The sequence below is a fragment of the Pholcus phalangioides genome, unplaced genomic scaffold (genome assembly GCF_987345545.1).
Source record: "Pholcus phalangioides strain wild (caught in Gottingen) unplaced genomic scaffold, Ppha-v1.0 ptg000007l_1, whole genome shotgun sequence".
NCBI lineage: Eukaryota > Metazoa > Arthropoda > Arachnida > Araneae > Pholcidae > Pholcus > Pholcus phalangioides.
This window is the reverse complement of record NW_028301600.1, coordinates 16,572,134-16,586,283: the sequence shown is the minus strand read 5'-3', so window position 1 is coordinate 16,586,283 and position 14,150 is coordinate 16,572,134. Positions and strand designations below refer to the sequence as shown.

The 14,150-nt window shown below is 35.7% G+C and overlaps 1 protein-coding gene and 1 non-coding gene across 2 annotated transcripts in view; one reads left to right on the top strand and one right to left on the bottom strand.

Moving 5' to 3' along the window:
- The window catches only part of LOC149084991 (uncharacterized), a 55,650-nt gene that overhangs the window by 34,746 nt on the left and 6,754 nt on the right, over positions 1–14,150 (top strand). The window contains exons 2-5 of the mRNA XM_089232739.1: positions 3,461–6,460; positions 6,639–6,890; positions 7,040–7,215; positions 9,384–9,605. Of these exons, the coding sequence (XP_089088865.1) occupies positions 3,461–6,460; positions 6,639–6,890; positions 7,040–7,215; positions 9,384–9,605 (3,650 nt within the window). The remainder of the gene's footprint in view (positions 1–3,460; positions 6,461–6,638; positions 6,891–7,039; positions 7,216–9,383; positions 9,606–14,150) is intronic.
- Positions 1,541–1,614, bottom strand: TRNAI-GAU (transfer RNA isoleucine (anticodon GAU)). Its single transcript has one exon. It is a non-coding gene; the product is annotated as a tRNA-Ile (tRNA).

Sequence of the window (14,150 nt, the reverse complement as noted above, 5' to 3'; positions counted from 1 at the left end):
AATTTTTGAAATCCGTATAAAAAGCAACTGAAATCGTGATCTAAACTAGAAAATTTTTTGCCAGTAATACTTCAATCATGTAATTTAGTTTGCTTGGCTAAGAAATTTGTATTTTTCCAACTAAAATGACAAGGTCTAGTTAGAAAATAAGTAAGTTGGCAACACTGCAACTTTCATACTTACATACTTTCTCTAGAAAATTATGGTACCGGATCTTACCATGTTGCCCGACCCCCCTTATGAACGCGGAGCCTTCAGCCAATGCCCGGAAACGTCCACGCGTTGAGATGGGCCCTTGTTCTATTTGGCAGTTCTGCCTTATTCGGAAAATAGTCTTACTTTTCTCCACTATACGTCACTTAAAAGCTTTATTTTCTTATATCTGAATTTTTCTTCACAGATCTGTATGGCCTCCTTTAACCACCTGCCACAGCTATCTTTTTCACTTGCTTTTCCCCCGTGGCCTCATTAAAATATTCTAGGACCGCAAGGGTTCCAAATAGCTCCAGGCTCCAAGAGCTACTGGTGTACATATACTTTGTAATAATTTTATAATTATTGGTATTTTTTTAAATGCAAGAATTTGCAAAAAGGTAAAAAAAAACGTTATATATCTCTCTCCAAAATTGATTTATGGCATTAAATTTTCTATTATAATCATAATTTTATTGAATAGATTCTTCGTCAAATGACTTCTGCGACCACAGATCGATTACCAGGTTTTCTTTCGCTGTATAGTTAGTAGCTTGTGGGCGAAAGAACTAGTTTATCTACTGAAGAAACTAGTTTTATGACTTGGGATCATTTGAGACGCCCACATTCGTACTATAAAAAAAATATATCTATTGAACCTACTCTTTTTGAACAGTAAATTCGAATTTTTCTTACTTCTTGTTTGCTTTTATGCTTCGTTCTGAAATGACTGTATTGGAAAAACATGTTTTGTTTCTTTTTGCTCATTGGGGGAAAAACTGTTAATTAATATGGACGCTTACTTTAATGTAAATTAGAGCTGGATGAATGATAAAAAAGAAAAACATGTACGTTTTTTTTATAGCCACAATGAAAACTAGTGAATAAATAAAAAATCTCAATAAAAATGGCGTTTTAATTGACGTAGGAAATACTGTAAAACCAGATTTGAAAAAACGATAAAAAAAATTCGGATTTGATACTTATTATTATACTCGATACTTTGTACTAATTCATCTCCACTACAAAGAATAATTTAAGTGGCTATGGAAAATTTAAAACTAATCAGGCCTTCCTTAACCCATAGATCTACCCAGGTATGGCCAGGGGTCTAATGATAACGAGATTGGTACTTATCATTTTCTATAGTATACATTTAAATTGGCGTTACATGTACTTCCTACTTAGAGAGAGATAGAGTGCCTTAGAACACACATTTTTTCTCAACCTAGGGCCACGGCCGGACGGCACTCTTAAGTTCATAACTCTTCAACATTACTGCTTTATCAAGGAAACATTTTCTTTTCGGGATATTATGCTGAGGTGAACTCGGAAAGAAAAGTCATCCTGTCTCCGCCGGGACTCGAACCCAGGCCCTCGTGTATATCGGACAAGCATGCTACCATCTACACCACTGGAGACACGACCCTGCCTTCCTTATTTCAAGCACTGTGGCGTGAGGCACTAAAGTAGAGACATTGGTAGCCTCTCTTAACTTCAGGAATTGGCCCCCGGGTGGGACGGTTTACTGACAAATATTACTGCTTTATATCTGTCAAAATACACAAGATTGTATGTTCTAAAATAACTTAACGAAAACAATACACGAACACATGGATGTGATTCTAAATAAACAGTATATATATATATATACGGCGATATATATATATAAAAGGCCGGGATTACACTATAAAAGTTTCTTTTACAAAACTTGAAAAAACAACCAATAGGCCTCTTGGTTACATTCGATCGAATGTAACTGATAGGCTTATTGGTTGCATTTTTTATGTTTTGTAAAAAAAATAACTTTCATAAAACTTTTACAGTGTAATACCGGCCTAAAACAATATTTATATTTTAAAGTTCCTATACAAAACTACGTTGCTCTGATCTCAACTTGTTTTAGCTGGCCAATGTAATTTGTTTTCAGCCTCCTGAGTCGCGTGAAATTTCCTTAAGCTTTCGGAATGTATTCCTTCTTATGATTTAGGATTCCCATCCACAATTAATGGCGTGTGACCAAGTTGACTTCACATATACGGAGGATCTCAACCTGAATACGATCAAAAAGTATATGAACTCTCTGCTCGTAGACCGTAGAAGGTTAAATGAATTCAAAACATTGAAGATGGAGATCGAAGTTTGGAAAATCCGATTAAGGACGAGCAATTCCGGTTTCGATAAATACCGAAACCGAAACTTATGGATGTGAGCTTCAGATGTGCAAAGGAATAATATAAGTCGATGAGAAAATATTACGGATATGCGGAAATATTACTATCATAAGGATTAGATTTGATTACGAAAACAAACAATGTCAGAAAAATCATACGAAAACATCTTAGTTTAATAATCTAGTTATATTTTTCTTATGAAAGCGAAAATCATAAACATGATGTATACATCGGAATATTCTATACCATACATGCTCAACCCGTGGCCGCGGCAATGTGGATGTCCTCAGAGGCGTCTGATGTGGTCCGCGATAAATAACCAATCCATTCCAATGGTCTACGATAGATAATCAAATCACTTCAGTGGCTCGCGGCACATTTCCTTTTATAATTATTTATATTAATCATTAAGCGCATATCCAGATCACTTAAGCGACCTCGAGCACATTTCCAAATCACTTGAGTGACTCGCGGTACACCTCCAGTTCACTTAAGTGCCCAGCGGCACGTTTCCGGCTGTTTTCATACAGACTTATGTTGCGGTACAGGAAAAAACTTATCTTTAAATATTTTCCACCATTAAGAAAATTTTTCCGGCAAACCGTGTCGGGTACAAAGAGTAACCACCTGTAGTCCAAGTAAGCCCCATTCCCATGTGCAAGTATTGCGGTAGCATTGGGAGTTCTAGCACCCGCTTAGCGGCTTTTTTCCTTCGTAAGGAAAGAAATAGAGGGTGGTGAAAATTCTTGAAGCGGATTTTAAACCCGCTTTTTCTATTTCCCATGTAAACGGACTGTAATGCTATTAAAGCCCCATTTACATGGGAAATGGAAAAAGCGAGTTTAAAACCCACTTCAAGGATTTGTCAGAAAAAAAGTCGTCGAGCGAGTGCCAGCACTCCCAATGCTACCGCAATATTGCACATGTAAACGGGGCTTTAGTGACTTGAAATTATTAAAACTTCAACCAAATATTTTGACTAAAGCCACGATCCATACTGTAACTGCCCATACTAATCAGCCACTGTCATTAAATTATATTTTGCCCATATAGTGTTTATCTGATTTTGATTTGATTTTTATCCGTTATTTCAGGTAATTCGAAAGAAATCGCTGGTTTTCCTCAGAACAATGATAGAAAACAGCCTCCCACCAGTCACGTCACAGCTTTCAAAACAGTTCAAGTAGGAAGAATATTGAAACTCTTCAAACCTCAGGTACAAAGAGGAAATTCTTGCCCCGGTTCGAACGGGCAGGCAGAATCCGTTTCGGATTCTCGCTCAAAAGAATTTCCATCGAAGCAGGAGGTACACCAGAAAGACGTCAGTTTAAAACATGCTGTCACCCTAGCTCGAGTTCAGAGCGAGAGAAAAACAACCAGTAACAAAGATCCGGACCAATCATCCTCTCAAACAAGTTGTGAGAGAGAAAAGCTAACAGACTCTTCCGAAATATCTAAAAAAGTTTCATCGTTGATACGAACCATTGAAGTTGGTACTGAAGAAAAAAATGCCAAAGATGCTGCAAACACAACTGCGAAAACCGAGCCGCCCACACTGAATAAGGTTATTCAAAATTGTGAGTCGAAAGCAAAAGCTTGTATTGACGAAATACTGGAACTTACAGAACGTGAAATAAAGAGTACAGTAGTCGTAGTACCTCCTAAAACACACAAATACTCAAGTAACACACAATATTACTTTAATGGAAGTCAGGCGCATTTGAACAGCTCTGAAAACACAAAATCTACTGATAATAGCACAACAGTGAAGCCCTCGAGTGATCGCCGAAGTTCTAAACCACCAGCTCCAAAACTCGCGGATAAGATCGAGAAAACTCCTCCTCAGTCAGTTAATCCTCCAGATGCTCCTTCTGTATCGACAAATACTTCACAGAATGGTTTGGCCGTGGTATTTATAACAACCGACAACAACACTATAAAGCGAATCAAAGAAATTAAAGATACAACGACTGCTTTTACGAATGGCGATGGGAAACTAGGGTGCAGTATAATTACTGTAATAAGTGGTAATGGACAATGCGATACAGAAAAATCGAAGGAAACAGAAAAAAGCAGCTGCAATCATGTCAATAATGTCGACAGTGAACGTAACAGTGAGGATTTAGCCTGTCTTCCTGTAAGTTACACAAATTCCAGCTCTGAAGTTTTAGTAACTGGACGCACTGCGAGTGGAGAAAATTCAGGGCCATTCCAGTATAATTTCGGACCTGTCAACCAGCGTACGAACAACAATACCGACAAAATTTCAACTGAAGAAAAGAAATACCCACATCCTTTGATCAATCATACGATCACACCAGAAAATTCTATTAAAGATAAGAGCGTTATAATAAAACCCGAAAGTGAATCCACAACTACTCACAAAGAAATTACGGAAAACCACGTTCATTGTCAAAAGGCTGACACGAATGCTTCTAACTTGGTTGACAAAATCGAAGAAACAAACGCTCTAAATGGGCAGTCTGACGACCATTTTTTAAATATAGAATACAAAGAAGATTGTGAGATAGTCCCGATACCTCAAATAAATTTTGCAAACCAGCAACAGCACAAAAATAACATCAGTGACACGACTCAAATTGGTCCTGGCACTCAAGCCATACATGAAGTGAAGAGTAGTATTATAAAAAAAACGAACAGTTTCCAGGGAAATAAGTCTCGAAGTAACATTAAAAAAGAAAATGCTGTGATAAATGTGTCGTCCAATAGTGATTATAACAATAATTACAGCAATTATTTAAGAAATGGAGACAAATACCGTCAGGACAATGACGCAAACTTCACATTCCACGTAGAACATAGGATTGAATTACCACCTGGGAATGTGAAAACCTCTCCGTCGGAAGTGCATTTGAAAAAGATTGATCAGCATCCAGCTTCTACGGATGTGAGCGAGCACGAACAAGGAAACTCAACAACACCCTTGTTCGAACAAAATTGTGAAGACAACAACAGATCACTGCCAACGAGCAAACTGAATCACTCCCACATTTCAACAGATGACAACAGAGGTGAAATCTTAGACTTCGGTGAATGTGCACCGAATACGACGATATCAGACCAGTCATCAGAAGACATTACAGAATGTTATAACGTCAAACTAGATGCTCCGGAAGAAGTCATTGTCGCGGGTTTCCACGATTTCTGTCACACAATGCTTTCACTTGAGGAATCGTCTTTAGAGCCATATGATACTGGAACCATCAAGAGGAAGCCAGCCACTGTCGAAAAATCCAACAGTGGTGAAGTAAAAAACAGAGAAAAAACTCAGTGTGACCAGAATAAAGAAAAAAATTGCAACGCCAATTTTTCTGAGACAAAATCTTCATATTTTTCTGAGCATAACACCAGCAGGGAAAGTGTAAGAGGAGAGAAATCCATCAACAAAACGGATAAATTATTAGAGGAGATTCAAAAAAGCAAATTACTGGAGAAAGAACACGATGTAAGGGATGCTGATGTCATGGAAGCTATTAGAGCTTTAGACAATTCCTTGATAGAAGCACAAACTTCTCAAGATATAACTGGCAATATTGCTGTTCATCATGCAGATTTACAAAAGAACACAGATTCAGACGAGAAAACGATGGTGACATTAGAAATGCGAAATATGTCAAGAATTCCAAGAGACGATAAGATCCAGTGTGACAATCTGATAGAGGAACTTATGCTTGAAGATATCAGCAAGACGATTCTGAATTCCAATTCCTCAAAATGTGGTTTTTCGAATTCTTTTAGTAACAGCATAGCTGTCACCATTTCAAACTCAGCTCGTGAATCTTCAACTCAATACGATAAACAGGAGAATAGTGGCACAAGTGTGCAAGATGGATTTATCGAGAATCCAAAAGAGAATATTCTGGAATTTAAAGGTGAAGGACACAACCAGGGAGAGGTAATATGCACTTTTGCTGCTCAATCTGGTCCTCTACGAGGCTGCAGTTCACCTTCCAATAGTATAGAGGTACTCTCGATCGACAGTAATACCACAGATGAAATTAGAAGGATAAATCTCCAAGCAGATAACAAGGACGATTCTCTATCGCTTCCAGAACCTGTATCTTTTACGGCTGGTGAGTATTATACCTTATATGTAACAGTTATTAGGATAAAATTGCCTAACATTTTGAACAATCATGCAGTTATTTACAACCGAAAACATTGACCAAGACCAAAATGCCGTGATAAAACAAGTGATTTTTTATTTTCGATATTTAAAGATTTTGTACTCAATTTATACTCAATTTGTAGAAGAACAAGCTCCTGAACCTCTGTTATCGTCGCCTCTGCAAGTGTCTCTAGATAATTCACCGATATCACACTCGTGTCAAGACGTCGTTGCTTGTCACCGAACAAGCCCTTGCTCAGTGGACTCGGGCACAAGTTCCCATAACCAAGGTTATTTCGTTGTCGTTGCCATTGATTTTGGCACCACGTACAGTGGATACGCCTTTAGTTTCACCAGAGATCCTGACAACGTACACATGATGAAAAAATGGGATGGTAGGTATTGATGATCTTCTTTTCTCAATATCGAAGCAAGTACATTTAATCTCACTCAATAATTTCCTTTCAAAATTACTCACAAACCATGCACTAATTTTAATTATTCTATGAAGCATTATTATTCACCTTCGCTTTCTTTCTAATAGGAGGCGATCCTGGCGTTTTTAATCAAAAAACTCCAACTACTCTCCTCCTCACACCGGAAGGCAAATTTCATTCTTTTGGCTATTCTGCAAGAGATTTTTATCATGATTTAGATGCAGAAGAAGCTAAAAGATGGTTATATTTCGATAAATTCAAGATGACTTTGCACCACAGTGAGGTAAGTTAACAATACACTTTCTATTTCAAAACGTATAATTACGAGGTAAATTCCAAAAGTAATGCACAAGATGGTGCATTGAACATTGAAGGACCAGGGACATCCCGCTTCACATCTGAGAGAGATTTAAATGCGTTCCCGAAGAATGGGTGTATCCGGAAACTTTATTAAATAACAAAAGCAATACGGCAACAAAAAGATTAAAACTTATCAACATCAAAGGAAAATCGGCAATCGCTAGTCTTGATTCGCAAGATCTGTTCAACAATAGAGATTGAGTACAATAAAAATAAGTTACTTTTCGTGACACAAGATGGTACTACCGTCGATAATGTAATCTCAATTGAAGTACAGTCAGCTGTGGTTGAAGAACTTTGAAAAAAGGAAATGTTTTGCTACATGTTCTATAGCGTATGCTATTTTGACATGAGCAGAGACTTTGAACCTCATATTAAATTACAGTCAAACGAGTAGAGAAGTTCATTCCTGGGACCCAAAAAATTTCGACGAGCACAATCATATATATAGGTCAAACAAATAGTTATTTTTTCTTATGATCACAGAGCAATCCTCATGACAAATGGACTTTGATACGGAATAAGATTGATGGCCGCATATTACCAGGGCATCGTGAAACGGTTGCGCAGGAAAAAGCACAAAAATAGACTGACAATTGGGGATCTTATTCTGCACTTTGATGCATGCTTGCACTTGTAGGAAGACTGAGACGGATTTGCTCAGTGAGTGCGAGCAAGAAGCGTCTCACGTGCCGTATAGTCCTAAAGTAAAATCAAAAAACTGACTTATTCCCTAAGTTAGAACAGCCTATGAGGGGACAACGGTTTCCCATCCTGGATGAGCATTCGCAGAGGGTACGCGAATAGACTGAAGAAAAATGGTAACGTACCCTCAACGGAATAACGAATCGTTAAAAAAAAAGGTTGAAACATGTCATTAAGAAGCAGAGTGGCTGTATAGCAATATTGTGAAAGATACTGTCTACAATAAAATAAAAATATAAGTAAAATGACGGTGTATATATTATTTATAGAATAATCAAGGTACGTATCTTTTACTTGGAACATAACATACGTAGGATTCTCGGGTGAATTATCTTCGAAGTGTTGGAGCATCATTTCCTTGTTTAATTCTCTTCTTGGTTTTCGGTCAACAAATAAAGTTTAAAATATCATACAGGATTCACGTTGCGTAACTCTTCGAAGATACTGTTGCATAGATTAGGTCTAAATAGTCAACTCTACTAATCTACTGACCGATAGAACTTCTATACATTTTTTTTCGAAAAATTTTGTGACCATCTCGATGCCCATGAAGGCGTAGCAATTCACATTCAGCAGTCCATCCGAAAGAAGATGCGATGAACCGCTTGGTCAGTAACATAAAGCCATTGCATCCTGAAGGAATCGAAGCGTGAGAATGCCTTCGCTTTTTCGGAAGTCTCTTAAAAAGACTATTCACCTCTGACAGAGGGAAAAAATGGTTTTCAAAGATCCTTGAAACCGTATAATAATACATATTTCACCAAAAGCTATAACTCTACATACTTTGTCTAAAAAATATCACTTTTTTTTACATTCACAACTCCTATTATCTTTCAATCGAATAATAAAAAATCCGAATAATTTGGAACTTTTATTTTTTCTGTGGGTATCTTCATTATCTATCGATAGAAAAAGAGGTATTTTCAGGGGTTGGAAGGGGGATATGGCTTTTTCCTATTATAAGGGATGACATTTCATAGAGATAAATACGGTACATTGCTAATTAATGGCACATACTGTCAAAAAATTGTCAATTGAAAATGTTAATTGTCGCATCCGAGAATCCCACGTATATTATGTTCCAAGTAAAATATACGTACGTTGGTTATTCCACATTGTTATCAAAAAACTGTCAATCAGCATAAAATAAAAAACCAAACTCCATATAAATTCAAAATTACTACAGCGAAATCACGGAGAAAATCTGAAGTGAATTAGAGTGTATTTCACAAAATAAATTGCATTTTTCGTTCTAAAGTTATGAAAATTATCCATATCTCCCAGGATTTCCAAGAATATTTCTGTGATGATGTAAAAGAAAAATCATATTTCTTATTAAAATTGAACTATTGATCCTATTGTCGAAACTGTATTTCTTTTTTACAGCATCTCAGTCTAAAAACGGAAATCGGAGCAGCGAATGGAAAACATTTGCCAGCAGTTGACGTATTTGCTCACGCTCTGGGGTATTTTAAAGAACACGCCCTACAGGAGCTCAGTGATCAGTCAGCTACGAGGATACTTAATGAAGATGTCCGTTGGGTTGTCACTGTTCCTGCGATTTGGAAGCAGCCTGCTAAACAGTTCATGAGAACTGCAGCATATAAAGTAATTCATTTTAGCTATTAACTTTATCAACACAGAAGGAACCAACGATAAATGATGACAAAAAAAAAAAACCACGAGTTTTTAACGCGTTTTGACACCCTATGGGTGCCGTCACTATCACGCTGACTGGAGATCCCATTTGGGTTGCTCAGAGGAAAAAAGTACATCCGTTCGTTTTGACCACAACGTCTGACTCAAACGGACGTACTTTTCTCCGCTGAAGAAACGAGAGTTAAGATTTGATAACCAACCCAAAATTAAACTTCAGTCAGCGTGATAGTGGTTATATTTATCCTCTGAAGACGGCACCCATAAATGTGTAAAAACGCGTTAGAAATTCGTAGCTTTTTTTTTATTGTTAGTTGTCTTTACCCCGTTGGTTACTTCCGTGATTATATTAGATAAAAGATTAGATTATATTGTTCCTTATATGATTATATCAGGAAAATTGTTGTTACTCCTACATACGAACTTCATGGAGATATATAGTTTGTCCAGAATGACACAAGATTTAGATTATGAGCACCATTTTTCTCTATTTGTTGAGCAGTGTAGAAATATGCTTCAGCGTGTTTTATACCCGTTGCGGTTAGTCAAAAAGCAGCGATACATGAGGCAGAAGCACGTCACTATCGTCAAAACGCATTACAAGTACGGTGAAAATTTCGCTGATACTGCGCAATTGCTTGACATATACAAAGTGGAACACATTGATCGCCCAATAAGTATACACGTGATTCCTTGCGCAAAACTAATACTGAAAAGTGTTTTCAGTTGACCCATAATTAATTAGTTACATCGCTTTAAAAATTAATTACGTCACTTAATAATCCTGCCAAATTCACAGAACGTACAAGAAACTTATAGTAATGTTACAACCCTGAAAAATTGTGGAAAGCAAACCAGTTTTTTTCCTCTCTTGCGTGTATTGCACTTAACAACTTTTTACGCGATTGTTATTACGATTTTCTCAGACTGTAGTTTTTGAGTTCATCCGTGATTAAAGAAAAAAACGACTGCCCCAAACATTCTGAAATTTTGCAGAAATGTTTACTCACCGTGTGTGTTAGTGAAATGAACCTCAGCTTTAGAAATTAATCCATGGGAAGAATTTTTTTTTTAGATGTTGAATTCTGATTTCTTAAAATTATACATTTTTTCAAAATTTAAAAATTCATAAAATTCTAATGATTTCGATCAAATATCGAAGTTTGTTCATTTTACTAGGGCCGGGATTACACTATAAAAGTTTAATGAAGATCTTTTATAAAACTTTGAAAATGCAACCAATAAGCGTATCGGTTACATTTGAGCGAATGTAACCAAAATAGGCTTATTGGTTGTTTTTTTTTTTTTTTTGAAGTTTCGTAAAAGATCTTTCATCAAACTTTTATAGTGTAAAATAAAATCCCGGGCCAACATATGTCGTTTTAATATAATTCATTAATTTTTTAATTTTATTTTGAAAAAATAAATTAATCCCCCTATCGACACGAAATTTTTTTGCATTTGATTTTCAATTGAATGAAATATTTTTAGTCATGTTTGAAAAATCAACTTCAGGAGTCGTGACATCCCTTAAATGAATAAAGTATCACTAACAATTTTGAGATGAGGTTTTTTTTTTTCAGTTCCCATTCAGAAGTTTTGGAAGACTTATAGGTTGCATCGCAGCTTTTGATTCCGATTCCGCAACACAATTAACTTGATCAACACAATAAGCTTGTTGAATGAAATCGATCACAGTTACAAATTGCCATGATGGAGTCTAGAATTTACAGTTTAAAATTTTTAAGGCATCTCATTTATGTTATGAGTGTGTGTATGAAACAATATTAACATGATGAAAAACCATATTTAGAAAAACAAACAGTAAAGGCTTTCATTATGGGGGAGGGCATGATTTTTCGGGAGGGGGGGGGGAAATTAAGAAACTAAATATAAGAGCATCTCAAAAAGCGGGAAAATTAGTAGTGCCTAGGGCGATGAGAGCCTGAAGTCCGTCTCTGCTAAGAGGGCTAAGACAACCAGCCCCTTATGAATGCGCCTCCGAATGAAAAATCATCTGAAAAAATGTGACCAGGTTCTGCACGAATCGTAGGCTGGAATAAATTTCGAATTCGTGTCACAATAGTTCTTATAATAAGGTCAAGTAAATTTATCAACATTTCAGCCCGATAAAAATCAATTGCAGTCATAAAGAAATTAAAAATCTTCGTCTCAACATGTATAAATCGGTATGAAAATGCGACTCTCTCAATGAATAAGCAATAGAAAAAAAAAATCCGAAATCACTAATTACTTTGAATATCTCAATTCATAAAATAATTAGTTTGATTAAAAGTTTCTGACTGAATCGGTATTATTTTAGTGTTTTCACCAGTCCTGTTTCCACCAAGCTACCGTTTTTACAATCTTCATTGAAGTTTTTTACGCGTAACAGTTTTGATGAAATTTTAAAATTGCTCAAAAAAATATTGCCCTGTTTTACTGACCATGTGATTTAATTCGAAAGACACACAGGGTCAAAAAAACCGATCGCGCACACACACAGTAAACACTATGCACTGTATATGTACCTTCCTTCAAAAAATTTCACTTATCAGTGAAGGAGAGCAAATTACCACATTTTGACAAAAAAGTGCTGATTTGGTTTAAAAAAAATTCAAATAGGTATATTAATATATCTACATATATATAAAATATATATATATCAATATTCATTTGGTTAACACTTCATAAATCTGGTGATAAATTTGCCAATATAGTGGGCGAATTTATTATAAGAATATTAAAATAAGAATATAATATTACTCTTCACGAAGGGAAAAAGCGCCAATCGTAAAAGGCCGAGCTTTGTGCCTAACGGGATCATCCAGCCGCCGCGACGGCAGCGACATCGAATGCAAGGAAATCACGTGACTTGGTGAAAACACAGTTCCTGCTTGGCGATATTGCGTTTTAAAGATTAAAAAAAAGGATAGAGAACTCATCTAAAGATGAAAAAAGATTAAATTATTTCTTTCATTAATGCTGAAAAATTTCTTTCATTAATGCTGAAAAATTTCTTTCATTAATGCTGAAAAATTTCTTTCATTAATGCTGAGAAAAATTTCTTTCATCAATTCTGGAATTATTCCCTTTACTAATTATTATTTCTCTTTCATTAATTCTGGAATTCTCCTTCACTAATTCTGGAATTATTTCCTTTATTATTATTTCTTTCATTAATGCTGAAATTATTTTTTATTAATGATAGAATTATTTCTTTCATTAATTTTGAAATTATCTTTCATTAATTTTGAAATTATCTTTCATTAATTTGAAATTATCTTTCATTAATTTTGAAATTATCTTTCATTAATGCTGGAATTATCGCTTTCATTTATTTTGGAACTAAAATGATCTCTTTCATTAAAACTTGAATTTTTCTTCCATTAATTTTGGAATTATCACTTTCGTCAATGCTGAAATTATCTTTCATTAATTCAGGAATTATCCCTTTCATTAATCTTGGAATTATCTCTTTCCTTAATTCTAGAATTATCTTTCATTAATGCTAAAATTACCTTTGGTTAATGATGGAATTATCGCTTTCATTAATTTTGGAGAATTATCTGTTTCCTTAATTCTGGAATAATCTTTCATTAATTTTGGAGAATTATCTGTTTCCTTAATTCTGGAATAATCTTTCATTATTGCTGAAATTATCGCTTTCATTAATTTTGGAGAATTATCTGTTTCCTTAATTCTGGAATAATCTTTCATTATTGCTGAAATTATCTCTTTCATTAATTTTGGAATTATCTCATCGGTGCTGAAATTATTTCTTTCATATGTATTGTTTAAAACTCCTATTTATGCCATAAGAAAATAACGAGGGATTGTGTTTTCACCGAGTCACGTGATCTTCCGACGAATGATGTTGCGGACAACGTTCTCAGCACTGCCAAGGTGAAGACCGCTTACGTCATACTCCCTCCAGTAATATAAGCTCGATGAACGGGATTGAATATTTCAGTTCATTTTCAAGAAGTAGCAACCCGCTGCTGGTGGAAAAATGTACTTTCGTTGCGTGTTTGGCGCGTAACTGACCGTTAGAAAAATGACCACGAATGCATTTCTGAAATCGAATTTAATCCACTACGTCATGATTTTCTCAATGTCACGATCGAATATACCTCTTGATATTTACCCACAGCGTCAGTGATACTTTCAGCTTACATGTAATGCGTTCTAGCGATTGTGAAGCGCTACTGATTCGTGTATCGCAACATATCGACAAACCACGTTGTGTATATACACTATGACACTGCTTATCCAATGAGAAAAAAATGAAGAGCAATTTAAATCCTGCATAAACTTCACACACACACAGGGGTACCTTACATATCTCTCGTGAAGTTCTCTCCAAAGCCTAAGCATTCTTTCTAGTGATTTGCTGAGAACTTTATGGTAGATGTGAAAGATGGGGACCAGACTAAAAACCCTTTTGTGACTATTTCGTGGGTTTTACGCAAACCCATATGGAGTGGAAGCAAAAAT